General features: G+C 39.6%; 1 protein-coding gene across 1 annotated transcript in view; it reads right to left on the minus strand.

Moving 5' to 3' along the window:
- LOC104294048 (chromosome unknown open reading frame, human C20orf85) overlaps window positions 1-18,486 on the minus strand; it is a 189,738-nt gene extending 171,252 nt beyond the window's left edge. Inside the window, exon 1 of the mRNA XM_009893602.1 lies at window positions 18,353-18,486. Coding sequence (XP_009891904.1) covers window positions 18,353-18,486 — 134 coding nt within the window. The remainder of the gene's footprint in view (window positions 1-18,352) is intronic.
- Window positions 18,487-18,939: the final 453 nt, after the last annotated feature.

An 18,939-nucleotide genomic window follows, 5' to 3' on the forward strand; every position in this document is an offset into this window, starting at 1 on the left:
AACAAGATCCTCCAGGTCACATTTGCTAGGTGGTGAAGAGAATCCATTCCACAATTAATTACACCTCGTGTAGACATTGTCTTCCTTGTGCTTGTCTTAACAGATGCTGTGTGATACCTTTTGAGTCTGACTCCTAATGTTAAAACTACTTCATTTATACAGAAACCTGAATGCTTAGCATAAGACATGAACAAGGCAGAAGTTCTCCATCTGATCTAGATTCCCTGTATTTTCAGTGGAGAGAAATAGGATGCATCTGACCTATTTTAGATGCCTACCGTAAAATAATGTTGCATCACACAAGCTTCTAACCACTGACATTAAAGGAAGTTGCGATGACTAACTCAGACAGAGATTTCAACACTGTAGATGTCTCAGACTAGGTGAGACAAGTCCTGCCCACAGTTATGTGGATATTGCCTTAATGAATCACAACCACAGGGACTTCTCCAGTATTTTGAGAGGTGGTAGAAATCTGATGGTTTTGGCTTCCTGGCAATACTTGAATGGGAAATGAATGAAATTAAATCCTGTGGTATTTTGAAAACATTTTTTCAAGTTTTCACTGACATGAAATTTTTTAAGCTTTCAGTTCTTCAGAGAGTGTCATTTTGATGTTCTACTTTGAGCTTTGTAAAAAGTGCATTTTAAACCAATATTTAAAAACTTTGAAACAAAACTGACCTCAAACAGAAAAGGGGACTGTTTCATGTAGAAATTTGTAGTGATCCTCTTTTAATTCTTAAGTTTTATTTAAAATGAAACAGTCATTAAAAATTAACGAGTCGTTCCTGCTGGATTCTGCCTGTTCACAGAAAAGAGATTTGACATGAAAACTTTTCCTACTCTGAATATCTTGTTTCTGGATAGGATGGTGCTTGGGAGAAAGGTGCAAGTAATCAGTCTTGGGAACGATCCTCAGTAATGTTTGTGTTATCCACATAACTAGTTCTCTGTTACACTGCATAGACTTTAACCCCTTGAGTCAGAGTATGCCACAAGTTAATTATATAATATGTTAAAGTGTTAATGCAACTCTGGGATTTTGCTTTATGTTTTTCCTTTTTCCTGAGCCTCAGAACTACTAATGAAATTGGACTGAGACTTAAGTAGGTTTCTGACACTGTGTCCCCAAACTCCATTTCTGCTCAGGCCCAAAGATTTGTTACTTCTGTCTGCCTTTGCTTCAAACATCTTCTAGAGGTGGCACCCAGCCGATTACTTATAACCCATTTTCATTTAACTAGCGCTCTTTGAAAAAATAAAACAACTTTATTGAGATTCACCATTAATTATAATGAATATCTGTTAGCTGTAATCAATCAAGTTGCAGTTTGAAAGTGCTCCCACTGCTCTAGCGCTGCAGCAGAGCCCAAATCCTAAGCCACATTGCGTTGGGTCTCTTGGCCAAGATGCACCCAAACAATTTAATCTACTGAAGAATTCTACAGCTGTCATGTCTCCTCTTCTCCTTCAGTAAATAAACAGCCAAAGGGACATAAAACTACAAGTCCAACATTAAACGTGTAAAATGCCTTCCTTCATAGGTCTGGGCAAGCAGGACAACTTTTAAATTAGAGAAAGACTACACCAGCTGGCTGATGTCCAGAATTGGTCTCTGGGGAGAACTTTGTGAGTGGTAACTACCCATAAGTACCCACATCCTGGTAATATTTAGCAGAATGTTGGCAGGCACACCATATAGTACTAATAAATTAGTATGATAATTAATTAATAATAGTTTGCATTCATGTGACACATTCCTTGCTGCAATTTACTACTTCTCCTGCTAAACACGCACACGAAGAACAGTTTATCTTCTAGTGATCTACCTTTTTATAGACTGCTTTAGCATTTTCCTCCTGGCTCTTCCTCTCTACCCTATGCAAGCTCCGTTCTGTCAAGATTTCCTCATGCACCTGAATTTCTGCTCCTCTTATAGCAGTCTGAATTTTCTCCCAGTGTCCACAGCCTTCTGGAAGTGTCATACTGAATGCAGGGCTCAAGGTGAGGCCTTTCCAATGATCACCAGACCTGAAGGGTTGCCTCCCATGTCCCAGAAGTGATGCCACTTTTCAAAAATTCATATGATGTTATTGAGTCTTGCTCAGCTTGTGATCTATGGGAATACCTAGATGCTTGTTTGGTCCCCTATTCAATCTTCTGTCTGTGTAACTAGCTGTTCTTGCCTACCTGTAGAACCCTGCACCTCTCCTTATTGAATTGCTTTGTTCATTCCATTTCACCAGTTTGTCAAAATTCTTTTATATTCTTATGTCTTTGTCCAATGTGCTTGCAGCTTTTTTTGGTGTGTTCTCATCACCAAAATCAATAGTGAAAATATTGACTAGTACCTGATGAAGGATTGCACCCCACTTACTCTATTATTCTGGTGAACCACTGATCATTACTGCCCAGAGAAGATTTTATGACCAGTTTTTAATTAATTTTATAGACTTAGATTATGTTTTCCCCATTTACATTTGAGATACCATATGAAACAGTGACATTATTAATGTCAACAAATATGGAATCTACATCTTTTTTCCTTATCTGGAGCAGAGCTAGTTCATCAGTAAGAGATGGACTAGGTGTAAAGTAAGCAGCATGAATACAGAGAAGGTAGGAAAAGGTAGGATGTCCTCCTTTCATACTGACAGATCCCTGGATCAGGTTAAATTCCAGCTTCTTTTTCCACTTAGATGCTTATAAAAATATATTTGGTAGTTTATTGTAATTCTTGTCTGGCAGTTCAAGATGACTGACCTCTTATTTCCTGGCTCCCATCATCACCCTCCAGCCCCCCATTTAAAGACTAGATGTTAGGATTGACCTTTTTCAAACATCTGCATCTTGGTCTATTCTCCATAGAGGGCAATATCTCTATGATACCTACTAACAGCTCTCATATTGCTTTAGCCAGTTCATAACACACCCTACAATGAAATAAATCAGACGCAAAGCATATGAAACATTTAACTGATCTCTAACTTGCTGTTGCTGCAGGATCTCAACATTAATGGATGAAACCAAACATTGTCCCAGCTCATCTACTAATTGATCTAATCCATCTCCAGATCTCTAGCTTGTAATTTTGTTTGGCTGATGTTATTTCAGAAAATATATTTAGGCTCTTTTCCTAAGCTTTACTATAGCTTCATAAATATAAAATCATGGCTGTTCCCTGGCCAAGACCAACTCACAGATATATGTGTGAATTGAACCCTCTGGTGGTGAATGATCTTTAACAAAGATTTTAGCCCGTAGCAATTACAAAATAAAACCCACTAGCCTAAACATTAGCTAAAGAAACTTAAGTTACATGTTTTATCTCATGCTTGATATGGGCTAAAAGGTGTGCATGGTTATCTAAAATCATTCAGATTCAAAATGATTTATTTAGATGCAAGAACCCATTTATGAACCTGACCATAAGACTTATGAAAACCAAAAGAAAACTATTAAACATCAATATGATGTTTATAAATTTAGACAAAACTTCTCTTTTGTTTTACGAATAACAAAACTAGGGGAAAACTTGTGAGTTCAAACAAAAGTGATCTTTTCAGGGAAACACTAAAGTTGTATTTGATCAATTGGAAAAATTTTATTTGACCTGAACCGAAATATTTCACTTCATTTTTGAGCTATTTAGCTTGTCTTAAAGAAGGTTCAGTTTTTATACATTACCTGAACTTTTTCATGAAAAATGCCAATTTGAAAAAGTGTTCAATTGGGAAAATGTCAAAATGAAACTTCTTGGCATTTCTGAAACAAACATTTTAGATAAAAAATGTCCACATGAAATGTTTTGACATTTTGAAAAATGTCTCCCTTTTTGAATCTGAAACTTTACCAAATTTAAATTGAATTTACTATTTGTCTAGAAAATAAGAATTGCTTCCGTTGGCAGTTTTCCCTGGGTAAGCAGCTAATCTTCCTGCCAGGTTAGCATTAAAACATCAGCCAAGCAACTGTACAAGCATGTATTATAAAGCGGTTCTTGCCATTACTGCAGCTCAGATTTGGACTTGTTAGTGGTTATCTATCTGTTTTCACTCTTGTACTTTACAGTGTCCAGCTTCCGACCTTGCAAGCAATTCTATGGTCCACAAAGAAAGTAAGAATGAGAGAAATGATTACTGATTAACAAGTGAGCAATTTCCCATTACATTAAAATTGCATTTTTATTTAACAAAACAGCTAATTGCAGATTTATGAAAGTTCATTCCAGAAAAAAATGGTTTATCCATTAAACAGAACAAAGTCCGTAATTCTTAATGAGTTTTAGAGATTGTGATAGCTAAATTCTTAAATTAAAACAACCCCTTCTAGACTAAACTCACAGCATTCCAAAATAAGATCGCAAGCTGCAGTGAAGTGGCGTCATGGAGTAGCTGGTGCTTGCACTGCATTTTTGGAGGTTATAGATGCTATATTCTAACCACATTAATTACACATAATTATACAAAAATTAAATCTTATGGTTTACTGAAAAATAATGTTTTACTCTAGCTGAAGAGCTTCAGCTGTGAAGCAGTCACAGTTCATATTCAAGAGCTACTTTTTGCCGCAGAAGGAATTTCGCATTCACTTGATTTCACAATTTCTTCAGTCAAAGCCTAAGACAATGCTATTCTAATAGCAGCATGAGATGAAAGGAAACTCTGCCAGGGAACACTAAGCCCACCTCAGACCAAGACCCAGGTGTGATGTGGATGCCAGAATGCTGAGCTCTGGACACCAGCCCCCTTCGTGGGATCCACAGCCCCGAGTGAGGAGCCTCTGAACGGCCGCCAGAAAAGGCATCGTGCTGGGAGGAGCTGCTTAAAGCAGCCGCTGAGAAGGAGAAGGATGTGCCTCCAGCCGGAGCCCTCTCCAGCTCCTTGCTCAGTGCTCGTGGCTCATTTCTCTTTCCGTGTGGGGATGGCTGTCTGGAGCACTCTTCTAAAAAGTTATGTACTCCAGCCCCCTTTCTTCCCCCTTACGATGAAACGGGACTGGTGCTATCCTTTTCAGTGCGAGGGGGATCTAGAAACGGTTCCATTTCCGCAGCAGCCCAGTGGTGAGGATCCTCACCTCAAGATGGGGGAGATGTCCAGGGAAGTGGGTTTGAATCCCTCCAAGCAAAGGAAACTGGATCCACATCCTGACCAAGCTAATTACTAAGCGATTGGATAAAGGCGACTCCTCTGCCCTTGTTTTTAACAGAAAGCACTGGTTTCCACAGCAGTATGGCAGGCACGCACTGACAAAAACCTACTAGATTTTAGGGGAAGCAGGTAAAGGAATGGCTCAGTTTAGAATCCCAGAGAAGCTTGATGTGTGATAGGTGCCTTGCTTATTGGCCTCACAGTGACCATTGCACACATTCAACAAGGAAACTGTAGACACTTGGGAAGTTCCTGTCTTTTTAACCTTGAAGTCCCTTAGTTGGAAGGCAGCTGAAGAGGGGTTTTGCTAAGCAGAGACTGGACGATGCGTTCTACTCCCATGTCCCTTCTCCTGCCTCTTTTGTATTTGGGATGTAGTACGTTGGAACAAAGCGAGGGGACATGTAGAAGTGCACATTCATTTGGCTAAGGGGCTGTTGGGAAAGTGTTAATTCACCCTTGGGGGGCAGGGAGGGATGCAGTAACACAGCTGCCTGTGATGAGTGCAGAGACCCACCAGCTGTAAGGAATTAATGATGTCCCACAGGAACACTAGGAGAGTTTGTGGTGGGGCAAAGGAGTGGGTTTTTGCTCGTGTTGATATCTTGGTGAAAGACTCTCTGGAGGTGCTAAGGTAAGTGCAGTGGGCTGAGCAGCCTTCCTTTCAACTCTCTCCTATGTGCTTTAGTTTGGAGAAGCCTTTTGGTGTTTGGGAAGAGGCAGAGTATGCTTAATGTTGACGCTTCCATTTCACAATGGAGTATAGCTGAAGATGATTTTACATCTTTGAATTCTGATTTCTTGCCCTCTTCTGAGTTAAGTATCTGTGGACTGCTTCTTTGATTATTAGGGGATTTCTTAACCTTGCTGGTTCTAGTTTAAGTAATGCTGGGTTTTCACATTTCTTATTAGCTAATTTGATGGAACTTTATAATGTGAGGTTGTTAGAAGTTATTGAGCATCTAGATGAATGGAAAAAAGTATGTCCGCTGCAGTAACTACTGTTCATCAACTGGGCTGTGTTGATCCCTGCTAGCCAAGGTTCAGCCCGCTATGTTGCCATGTGTAAATTGCCTACCTAAATGCAGCAAGCTGGCGGAACCACTTCATGCCAAGTCCTAAATTGACACCAAAAGGGAAACTTCCATCCAAACGAGAAATAGAAGCAAATTGAGCAGACTAACCAGTAGCACAAAAAGTTCTGCAACCACAATGGCTATTAAATAAATGCAATTTTTCTGCAGACGCAAAGTCAGTGTGTAAAAATACAAACATCTAGATAATTAGAGGAACTTCAAATCTGTCTTCATAGTGTTTCAGGCAGGATGACATTGTCAGCTATTCTATTTTGTATTGATTCCCACAAAGCTCAGTTATTCCCAGCCTTTCATTTCAAATGCAGCACCTTGTTTTCCTGTATCTTGAAGCAAAGAAATTAGATAAAAAATATCGATTAGCAAGGCACAGAGGGGAGTGATGTCTGTAACCTTCCTTTGTCTTGCAGCTCTGCAGCTGAGGCAGCAGTAATAGGATTCTGTGCAAGTGCGACTGTGATGAGGTCACACTGCTGAGAAGGGAATGAAAACACTGCAGTCAGCTAGATCACTTGCTTCTCTGATAGTTTTTGATATTGTTTGTCAAATTGTGATTTGAAGGTTATTTCTCTGGAGGCTAAAGTTGCCTTGCTTCTCTTCTGCACTTGGCTGGGCTTTTAAAAAATCATTCATTCATATTAACACCTGCTTCTCTCCAAGTTTCTGGCTCTTATTGGGAGGCTTAAAAAGGCTCCCAGTAAGGAGCAAGAAAAGAAGTCTTTCCAGAAATTTTCTATGATTATGAGATTAGAGCAGTTATTTTTTAGAATAAGTCAGATTTGTTTGATCTCTACCTCTTCTTCCTCTTTCATTATGGTGCTGCAGTCCTCTTCAGTTCGAAACAAGCTCAATGAACACTTTCAAGACATATGAGCCGTGAAGGGTTATGTGGATTTGGTACATAGTGGCATAGCATTTATTGGTATCGTTACTCAAAAAAGAAATGAGGGATTCCTTCATTTAAGTTGCTTTCAGAAACAGGCATTTTGTGACCTACCTAGAGCAACTGCAAAACTGTACAGAAGGTTCAGAAAAATTAATAATGCTTTCTCATTCTGAATGGGCTCTACCGTTTTCATTCTTACATTGCTTCATAGCAGTGAAGCAGCTCGTTAAGGTGACAAGGAGTAAACTGAGACACAGAGGGTCAGTGATCTACTGGAAGAGGGTGTCAGGTGGTGTCAAATATAGGATAAACACTCAAGATTACCTGGCCCTCAGGACTCTACTTTTGGTGCATAAGGCAGGCTGCATTCCTCTCTTCCCGCAGAGGAACAAACCACACGGGGCATGCAGTGTCTTCCACTAATCAGACCTTAGGTGTTTTTTCTCCCTTTGGAAAGCTCCCTTGCCCTAGTTCTCCTCCCGTAACAAGACACTGGAAGATCGGTACGGAGATAGTTGGCTAAGAAAACCCTCCAAGTAAACCTCTGGAATTGCATGGCAGTAACAGGATGCCTTTAGCAGGCAGCTGCCTTGTCTGTCTGAGGCTTACTGTGCGAAAACAAGTATGTCAGGTCAAGCTGCATATTTGGAGGTTTGATGTCCCACCCTCTCATATTAGTGATGTGGGAAGAAGTCTTCTGGGAAAACTCCTTCCCCAGGCTCATTACTGTGGGGTTTTCTGTGGGAAGCAGTGAGACTTTCCCATCCCCTCCTTTACCCCATGTAATGCTCTGTGATTGTAATATGTGGAACTATCTCATGCTTTCAAGAACTCCTCCAGTGCTGAACAAGCATGCTGTGGGTATTTTTCTTTAGTCTTTGTTCTATTCTTTATGATCCTGAGGACGTCGTTCTTTGCCCCTTGTTTTCCTCATCTGTGTGAAGAAGGTGGCATTTCCTTTCTCGAAGGCTGTTGTGAAAACTCTGGGTTTTTTTAAGTCCTTTACCAGATGGAGGGTGCTATGGGAGAGCAAAGCATCTGGCTGTAATTGATTTGTTTGTAAGGAAAAGCTAATGCTACTTTAGAGATCTTCCCCCCTCCCATGCCCCCTCCGAGTAATCTGCTGGAAAGACTTGTTCTCTCATTTGCTGTTGGTGTTCTATTGTTTGTATCTTCCTCATCACGTATATGGCTACGCTTAAGGTACTGACGAAGAAGCCCCATAGTTTAAAATAAGAGCTGTGGGAATACTAGCTCTAGACTGCCCACTGAATGAGTCACCAACGGCTGGACAACTACAATCATGTAGTGCCTGATGGAGTACCTGTCAGCTTGGCTGCTTCTGAGTGAATGAAATTAGGGCCTGTTGGTCCAGAGCTGCAGTAGGTATTATCTCATTAGCATTCAGCATCACCTGTACGCTCCCAGAGAGGCATTAAGAATGGAGGCTCAGAAAAGGAGATTAGAGTACAGCAGTGAGTGGGGAAATGGCTTGAAATCACACGGTTCTTTAGCAAATGGGCAATTGCAATGGACTAAATAACACAAATGGCACATTCTTTAAATCTCCAGAGGGGCAAAGCTTGGCTGAGAGATCTTTTTTTACCCTGGTTTGTTTCAATGGTAAGTATTTTCTTTTAGTTCCCACTTATCTTCTCATTTGACAGATATTTTTTTTTTTCCACCCCGACCCAAAATATATTGCCAAGTGTGGCTTACTTACAAGGGCATGTGACTTTGTAATCAGAGCGGCATCTGGTGCTATAAGGAAATGAAGCCCGAGTCCAGAGTAGTGAGTAAGGTTGGAATGGCTTCCATGAGTAGGCTTCCTTATCGTATCTAGAGAGAATCTGGCAAAAAAAAAAAAAAAAAAAAAAAAAACAAAACACCTCTACCCAGAAGACTTAGTGAAATTTTATATATAATCTCTTAAATATTCTTGGCCACTATTCGGCATATTTTTGTGGTTGGTCATCTATCTCTTAGCAAGATCTAAAGGAGTCAGCCAGGTGCAAAGCTAATTGTTTCCTTATTTCAGGCAGCATCTGCTCAGCCAGCTGGGTAGCTCATCTGTAAAAGGTGACAGGCTCAGGTAGCAGCCTGCAAATCCTACCTCTTGTGCTCCTGTGACATGCAGCGCTGCGGAAAGTCTGTGTGACCCTGCACTGGAGAGCCCCCTGCAAAACAGAACGCAGTTCTGCTGAGGAGAAATTGAAGGGGTGAGCCAGGTACTTAAGGGAGTAAACAAGGAGCAGGTGAAGTTTGGTTATCACAGAGGAAAAGACTGCAGTCTCACAATTTTCCATGTTTTGCTCTGACCACAAATTACCCTTCCTTCATATTAAATGCTTGTGTTTTCCCCATATATAGTATTAATCTGTTTTATTTACAAGGCTGTTTATCAACAGCCTGTGTAAATCTTGACTGCCGATTCTCCACATCCACCGTTAATGAAGAACTATGTCTACCATTATTTAATGGCTTCTGTGAACTGTACCTCCACACATCTGGTGTTGCTGCCAGTTTGTCTTCTGTCCTGACATTCTGTTCTTTTAGCAGATGGTTTGTAGGAAACTGTTATCTGAAGGTCAAGGAGTGGCAAGAATATCCAGCGTTGTACAGAATGGATGAATACAACCTCTAGCATTCTCTGATGCATAGCCCTCCTGCACCCATATTCCTAAGGAATAGTCAACATTGTAAATAAAGAGAAATGACGGCTTCTGACTGAAGCCGATGAGAGATTCATGTACAGTGTAGCTAGAGGACCCAGGTCATATGTTGTTAGACTCTCTTACAGATTTGGAAATGTGCTACTTCTTCTTTACAGCTCTGTTGCTAAACAGACATTTTCATTTCTGAGTGCTTTCTTTCCTTTGTTTTCCCAACCTGCCAAAAATAGAGGCATCTGACATAAGAAAGGAAGTCAGTTGTGTTTGGTTTAGCTCAGATTTATTTTGTGACATTTCCTGGATACATTTACCCATTGCATCATTAAACAAGAGTTTGTTTTCTGGAGGCTAGAGCTTCAGCTTTGGCTATATTTCAGTAAGACAGGAATTTAAATAATGTCAACATGCTGAGAAATTAGAAAGTCTTTCAGGTGTGTTTTGCAAGAGAAAGTTCATAGCTCCACTATCTCTCCTAATAGTTGGCCTGGGGCTTTTTCAAATGTATAATCTTATTTTTCCACTCATTTGAAATGTAAACAAAGAATTTTCACAGAAGACAAAAGAATCCATCTGCAAATAATATTTGTTTTTGGCAATTTGTTTCTTTAATTATGATGATAAATTTCCACTATTTGGCAGCAGCACAAAGAAATATACTCTCGCATGTCTTTGTTCCTTCAGGAGGAATGGAGAAAGTGGGTCTTGTTCAGAAAGAAATTCCCCCATCTAGTCACATACTTCTTGTAATTCACCCCAGCAAGTGATGAGAAACCCCTTTTTTCCCCTCTCCCATGGGAAGGATGTTTGGCTATGATTCAGAAAATAGCTTTTTTGCTTTTGGACAAACCTTGACTGACTCAGGACAAAACCCAAGTCCTGAGATTGTACAAAATTCTAAGATGAAATCGGCCTTTCTCTCTCAAAAAATCATCAGTTGTAATGAGGAGGACGCATATCTACATGTTATTTGCCAGATAAAGGTACATAGTTCAGAGGTACTCATAAGCCAGTGGAGCGGGTGACTTAAATGTGGTGGTGTTCACAACTGGGTGAGCCTAAATCAGGCCAGAAGCTTTGACTGCCTTAGATGTCCTTTTTTAGAAATGATGACGTGAATACAAATTCTGCATCTTGAATCCATCTCTAAAGCAATGGAGCATCCAAAAGTTGTTGCTAGGTTTTTTAGCTATCTTCTTGTGAGTTGGGGTTAGAAAATTCGTGAATTAATCTTTAAAATCTCTCAGCTTTGTAGCAGCACACACAAGTTTGTTGTTATTTCTGCTTCCTAGGAAAACAACTGCCACCAGAGGTGTGAGAGAATGTAAGGGATGAATCTGAATCTTTTAAACCTCACGTGAATTACTTTCCCTCCCGACTATGAGCCGGGAGATCTGCTGTATAGACTTAAAATCACCTATCCTTTTTACAACTGTATCTTGTTAAAATCCATGTTCTACAATACGTGTGCTAATGTTGAGAATGTCAGTCATCTGCTTCTCAGTGTAAATATAAAAGTTTGTGTTTAGTACTGTCGTGGTGGTAGGTTTTTAGGATAATTCTAAAAAACTAGCGGTTTTATTCCTTTTGTTTTTTCTTCCTTTTTATTACAAAAGAAATCTATATGCTTATATTTATAAATCTACTCATTTAAACTTTATATGCTGCATTATGCTTTGGGGTGGATATTTTATGCTTGGGAGAGAGGAAACATCATCTGCAGGACATTTACAACGTGACATATAAATACCCTCTATGGATTCTACACACTGAACATTTGATAGAGGAGAAGTGTGGAGTTTTCTGCATACTTTGACTTAACTTCTGCATGCCAGTTGCACTGACTTGTACACTGTGTACGTGCTGATGAACTGTCATTGAAATGCTTTTTGATAAGTTTTTAGCAGGTGAAGGAGAAACCCTGAAAAAACTAAGTATGTAGTGTGTAAAGTGTTTTATACTCCTTAGACTTTTGCAGACTAGTTCAAAATAACTGTAAAGACGTTTCATATTCAGAATATCTGAGTGGGCCTTGGTTCTGGATAGGGAAGAGGGAGCAGAACCGGATGAACTGGATGTATTAAATACTTTATTCAAAAGCTTTATCCCTTTTCTGCTTTTGGATTTCCCACAACTGAATTTTCTTAGGTTTGCCTCTGCTGTATTGTTTGGCATGTGCTTCATGCAAATATATGTAAATCACTGGGCTGGTCAGGAGCCCTTCACATTTGCGTGTTCTATGGTTTTTAGTTAGCATCTTAGCCATGTAGGTTTTTTTGGTGTGGGATTTGTTTTGTTTTGGGTTTCTTGCCTTTTTTTTTTATTCTGTCTGCTTAATTGGAGCTTTTATGAAGAAATGGAGCAAAAGTCATAAAGACAATAAGACAAATCATTCCCAAAGCGAATATAATGAGGGAAATAAGGAGAAGAGTTGGAGAAATATTTACATGATTTGAATTTTCTGTCAATGTTTCTAAAAATAGGACAAAAAATTAAATAAAATAAAGTACTCAGATGATTTGTTAGTGAAAGGAATAAAAAGAATTGCAAACATGAGAACAAATGTTCATTTTTATTCCAAGTAGTTGTTCTTGGCAGTGTTCAGGAAGCTCTAATAGAGAAGACAAAATGTAGATTTTTATCCAACTTGAGCATAAATCAGTGTACTAGACTAAACAGTATCTATTGTACAACACACTGAATTCTTCTTTTTTGTACAAATGTTCACTTCAGTCTGTAAACTTGACAAACCTACATAAAAATATATTTAAATGATTCAGCAGGTGCGTTTTGTACAAGTGGGCAGTGTATTCTTTCTAGGATGTAACACATGTTTTTCATCAGATTGCAACAATACAAATTGTGTGGTCAGAGATTCTGTGAGAAAGCATTCCTACACATACCATTGCATCATAATGCTAATAACGTGGATAAAATTCTGGGGATATTTCCTGCAGACTCCTTTCCGGGACTTGAAGCCACTGGAGAGGAAACCTCTGATTTAACTAGGATACCAAGAGGCGGGTTTAGTCCCCTTCTGATCAGCCAGTCGTTCCACAGGTCACTGCCATCTTCCTGCAGTGAAAATAAGCGCTGCATGGGGAAACCTCTCAGCAGCGTTCAAGAATAATAGCAATTACCTAATTACTGGTGTGCTCATGTTAAAGGTTACATTAATAGCCACCAATGATGATTGAATATGAAAGCAATGGTGTGAATGAAATCATAATTAGTGTAGCATGAGGTATGTGTTACATTAAGCATCCAATGAAAAAAAATTAAGTAGTGCACAGGTGGACTAAAATGGTATAGGTATAACTTAATATGCAACAATCCAACTTTCAGAAGACAAGAATAAGCCTTACATTGTTTGTTCAGTTAAGCCAGTTATGAGTTCTGTTCATCAACCGGGAAAGCACGTGCTGTGTATGAAACACTCAAGATCTCTGCTCTGCTGTCTTGGAGGTGCTCTATAACCTGTAACAGCATAGCTGTGTTCAACACTCAACCCAATGGGTTTATCTTCCCTAACTATATGCAGTGCAGTTGCTTTCCTATGAGTTCACCAGCTACTGGGAAATAAGAATAAATCCAAATGGAGTAGCAGGACAGTGGAGGTGCTCCAAGCCCAGTGGAGCTTTTCAGGCAGATGATAAATCGGGTTTGGATTGCCGCTCATCAGTTTGTCTAGGAAGGCTTTAATATTCTGTGCACATGTCACATACATGTGAAAAAAATAATATTATCGAATTAGCAGAAAATCACATTTATACTATTTAGGTTACAAAGGCTTCCATGAACACTAAATAGGTGATTTTTCATTGTTACAATACATGCAGTGCAAAGATCTCATCTTATGTCTGCTATTGATTTCCGTAATGCCATCTTAAAAACTGATGATTACAGCTGTATCTTCCTTCTTTTATAAATGTCAGTGTCTCCTAGTGAGCTCTAGAGCCCACGTATTTATATTTCTGTCTTTGGATGCTCTTCTTGCTCGTGTTTCTATTCAAAAATTGCAATACTACAGAATTTCTAGAAATCTGGCACATAAGTATATTTGCGGGACAGCTGACCTTTTCTTGTGTGGATCAAGGAGTGCCGTTGAAAGGAAGTCAGGAGTTTTACAGTAGAAGGCGAAAAGGAAAGAAACTGTCACTGTTAAAAAAACCTTAGGGTCCCCTACTATAAAGAATTTAATTCAGTTGCCTGGATTATTCCGACAGTAATATAAAAATACAAAATGTTTTCCAGATTGACCCTCAAAGTACTCTTTGCATATGCCCATCTCAATGGAATGTACTACTCTGTGAAGAAGGTAGGAAACCTTTAGTTGCCTTATGCAGAGCACAATGGGCTTCATGGGAAGAGCATCGCCCGACAGCTGGAGAGGTACTAGAGACATTTCCAGCACCAAACCTGGCCATTTCTCATGGAGAAGATGAAACTTGCTTTGCTAGAGTTTGAGAAGGAAAAAGAAAAGAACTGGAATGACCCATTTGTTCTATAAATGCATCTACTGGCTCTAGTTTTCTTCAGTCCATTGATCTTTTGAACTCCAATCAGTTTAAGATGAAAGGTTGCGCTCTCCCAGCCTTTTGCTGTAAAATATGAAGTAAAAGGAAATCACAGTATAAAAATGCCTATTTGCACTGAAATCAGTCTTTTTTTGGTTGATTTGAATTTCTTTTAATTTGATTGTTAGGCATTGGAACAGGAGAAATGGAGCGGGATAAATATAACAGGAACTCAGTGGGCATTGTGGAAGGTAGCAGAGAGGTGTATGCTTTGCTTGGCGTGCACAGCAAGAGAGTTCTGAAAAATATGCTTTTGGGTATGTATCTCTGGCTTTGGAGACAAAAGCGAACAAAATCTGAATTGTTCCAGATATGAAAGAAAATTCCCTTGCTTGCCCTACATATGACAGCAAAGTGGGTCAGCTGACGGTCGGTGCGTGTGGGGTGTGGGTGAGCAGAATCAGCACACAGGGAAAACTCGGTGCCGGGTGCTGAGCCAGGACCCGGGGCAGTGAGCAGCCCTTCGAGGCAGCGCTCTGCCTGTCGGCTGCTGGCTGTCAGGGCACTGCTGCGGGTGTTCAGATACTTCAGTGCGAGTTTCTCAACCTGCTAATTTTAGGGCACTTTGATTCTCATTCTAATGCGGGATTTGAACAGAGGGGAGCTGTTTATTGTTGTTAAATAATCAACATATAACTCGGTTACTGCAGCACGTGTGCACATACTGACACAATCTTACCGGACAGGGTGAGAAATGCCGCTGTTCAGGATACTCGGTTGTGCCCCTTGGCTATTCCAATACAAAAGTATTGCACTCTGATTTGGAAGTTTGGATCTCCCTGCCCACACTGTTTTCTCCAGTAGATAGATAGTCGCATTCGATTACCTTAGTTGGTGGCAGTGCTGCTGTTTCCCTTGTTGTCTGTGTTCTAATATCCGATAACTCCTGTTTAGCTCTTTCTTCGCAACACTCGCATCTCTGGGGATATGAGTAATACAGTCAAACATTTTGCTCCTTTAGGTCACAGGTGAGGGGTTCCCTTACTAGAGCAGGCCAGAATCTTGTATCTCACAGGCATGTGCCTTTCTTCCATATTTGTGCACTTGTGTCATCAAAAGACACAAGGTAATGGAAATTCATGTTTGAATTCCAGGTTGCATATCTGCTAATTTCTAAACATAAAGGCCATTTTTAACTATCACTCATTTGGAAGACTGGATCACCAGAAGCAGGGTTCCCAGGTCAGAGGAGGGGAGGCAGAAGCATTAATGAATGCTGCTTTGACTTCCTCCATTCTTGGTGGCATCTTGTGCTGATGAATATGTCCAGCCTTGTTAGCAATCATGCATCCTAGAACTGATAACGGTGACTTGTGATAGATGCCTGCCTCCTCTTATCTCAAATGTCTCTTTGAAAAGCATGTTTGGCAAGAAGCCCAAGTGCAAAGGAACAACTCCTCTGTCTTGGACCAAACTTGTAAAGAATCTGTAAAGTTAACAGGCTCTGCTGACCGGCTGTTATTTCTATTCTCTCCTCTGCCGTCTGCTTTCCAGATTATTTTTTAATCTGAACGTCTGACTGCTGCTTATCTTGCTGATGCAAAACCTCTCAATATCCAGTAAGGGAAAGGTTCTCATTGTTTTCAATAGTCTTTGGATCATGCCATCAGCTTCACTTAAGCTTTGGGTCTGGCTCTGCACAGTTCAAAGGATTTATAGTCTCCAAATCCTTATCCAGTTTTTCTGGGTTTGCTTAACTCTATACATGTGACAGGTCTCAGCTCTTCACCTAAGTATCAGCTGTATCTACTACCAACCAGTAATGCAGACATTTAATGTAGAAAGGAAGGAAAAAATGACATTGTATTATAATGTTTAACTTGTGAAAGAAGAGGAATGTCTTCAACCTGTGAGCCATTTGGGTTGCACAAACTATGAATGAGGTATTGTTAGATGAACATTAAATATACATGTATATATTAAATATTTAACGTTATCTTTGTTCAGTTCGCCTTTCTTGTAATTCCTTTTCAGTGTTCATAGAAAACAAACTTGATTTTTTTATATTGCTTCTTAGTAGTGACCTCGAATTTTCTGTTTTGTTAATATCAATTACCTGCACGCGTGAGTCATGTTGAACTTTGTCACTATATTGGAGGAGTACTTCTTGGAATATGTCCCCAAAACTTTTTGCCATGAAAACACTTTGTATTGTTTGAAATAGTCCGCGAGTGCATACTGTTTCATGCATATACAACCGGAAGTTCTTAATTCTTAAATGTTTTCAGCATAAAGCTTAAACAACTGTTCAGTAACTTAGGCAGAGATGATAAAAGAACTGCAGAGAAATGCTATTATCATATACAGGGATGAATGCAACCTGAAAGGTCTTTTCACAACAGTCACTGGAATCCCCAAGTTTGCTGCAGACAAGTATATTTTAAACCTTAGATTAGTGTATACCCACAGTATGTCCCCTGCAGCTGTGAACGACCACTCTTTGTTTAGGACTGGGCAAACATCCAGTGGCCATGTTCTTACAAGGGATGCATTTTCCAGTGTTTTGATTTAATGACTATTATTCAAGCTGAAGTCAGTTCCTTTCTCACACTATTTTAGGCTGTGGTAAACCCTTGTGCCACTCTTCTCCTCAAAAAGAAAATCTGGTATTTTCTTTCTGCTAAAACCAATACAAATTATACCAAGCTCTGTATCTTATGAAATAAATGTTGGTTATCTTCATAATGAATAAATCCTGAATTTAAATGAAGCCTGCAGTTTGGTATTTCTGCTGGCCTACTAACCCTCCTTTTCATTGCTGCTGCTCAATGCAATAGTGTCAGGGAGTTCCTGTTACATCTTTGGTGATGTACAAATAGAGAACAAAAGGTCCCTGCCCCGAAGACTGAAAGTTTAGACATTTCTATTGATTGAATAAATATTCGACATTTGTCTTTTCTTACCAAAAAGTGATACATTAAGGCAAGCGTCACCTGGACAGATAAACAGTGAACATTCTGAGGATGCAAAGCAATTAGGTATGGAGAGAGGCTTGCTGTAATGGAAGGGCAATGGGGGAGGCAAGTGTGCGACTGGAAAGTTCTTCCTCTCTTTCTCCCTTTGTTTTTATTTCAGCATGATCCTCTATTGATCAGATTTTGAACAGAACTACAACACGGGTGTTTTCCAGCATTTAATCCATCCCTGTGTGCCTCTGAGATAGTTTCACATCCACGTTCTCAGGGTGAGGAATGGATACCGGGAGGCTGCAGCCCTTTTGCTACAGGACTCTCAGACCGTCCCGTCTTCCTAATTTGCATTCAGGACTTTACCCAAAGCTGAACTCCCATAGTGAGAAACGCTTCAGGAAAGTGTTTACCCTAGTTAATGGGCCAGACCTACCACCACGTTACTCAAGACCTACCTGCGAATATTTCAGGCATTTTAGTCCTTAGGTATCATTTAGGGTGGGTTGAAATTTCCATTTAATTTAAAAATTAATACAATGGAGCACTTTATTTTTTGAAAGTGTATAGGGAAAAGGGTTTTTTTTTATTTCCATTTTAAAGTGAAAATATCTCTTACAGATTTTATTTTTAGATCTTTCTTTACACATGCTTTTCTTTGGTAGGCTTAGTTACACAGTTGGATAATTTTGTTTTGAAAGTTTAGAATTTCTTAAAAGGAGGAGTGTAGTTAATAAAACATACCCAGGGAAAATGAGATGTTAGTCTCATCTGAAGGAAGAACAAAGCTAGTTATGAAATCATTACAATTTAAAAAAAAAAAAAATCTTTGGCTAGTTTTACATTTTATCAGAGCTGCTGCTACTGAATGGAGAGTATCTAATTAACACCCAGCAGATAACAATTATCTTGTGTAATTACGATGAGCTTGTTTGTTCTTTAACTGATAGCTTAAGCAATGTTTTATGATGTTTATTTGACCTTGCTGCTAATCTGCACCCCGCTACTGTGAGCTGCCAAATGCACGGTTGTTTGGATTTCCCTCTCCACCCCTTGCACTCACTCACGTTATCACCATCATTGTCACTCTGCAGTGCGATGTGTCCCGCACCGTCTCTCCGTGACTGCCACAGTGTTGCTCTGACCCCTCGCAATTGCTGTGAGGCTGCACCCAGTTGTTGCCCCTCTGCTGCCTGTCCATCTACGTCTGTGTGTAAGCAGCGTTAAATGGCCAATTCTGTAAGATCCACAAAACAAAATACGCCGTATTACTTGGAACCAGATAAGATGCTCACTGTTAGAAACTAAAGCATTGAATGTATCTGATAGTTTTACATGTAGTTGATGCAGGTTTTACAATAGACCCACAATCTGCTCTTGTACTAAAAGGTACTAGATAGGTCAGTAACCAAAAGTGTGCTGACAGAACAGATGCATTTGGTTTTGATGCATCCTGAATACTTTGAGAGGATTTCAATTTTCCCACAAAGGCAGAATAAAATGTCTTTGCTGTCCTGTAAATAATGGTCTTGTGTGTTGGTACCTGGCTGCCATAATAATTTTTACAGTAATACTGTATGATGCTCTACTGACAGCCTATCCTTTTTATTAAGGGTTGTCTTGGATAAAATTTCAAATTAATTTTCAAAATATA

The sequence above is a fragment of the Charadrius vociferus genome, unplaced genomic scaffold, assembly GCF_000708025.1.
Source record: "Charadrius vociferus isolate BGI_N301 unplaced genomic scaffold, ASM70802v2 scaffold259, whole genome shotgun sequence".
NCBI classification, from domain to species: domain Eukaryota; kingdom Metazoa; phylum Chordata; class Aves; order Charadriiformes; family Charadriidae; genus Charadrius; species Charadrius vociferus.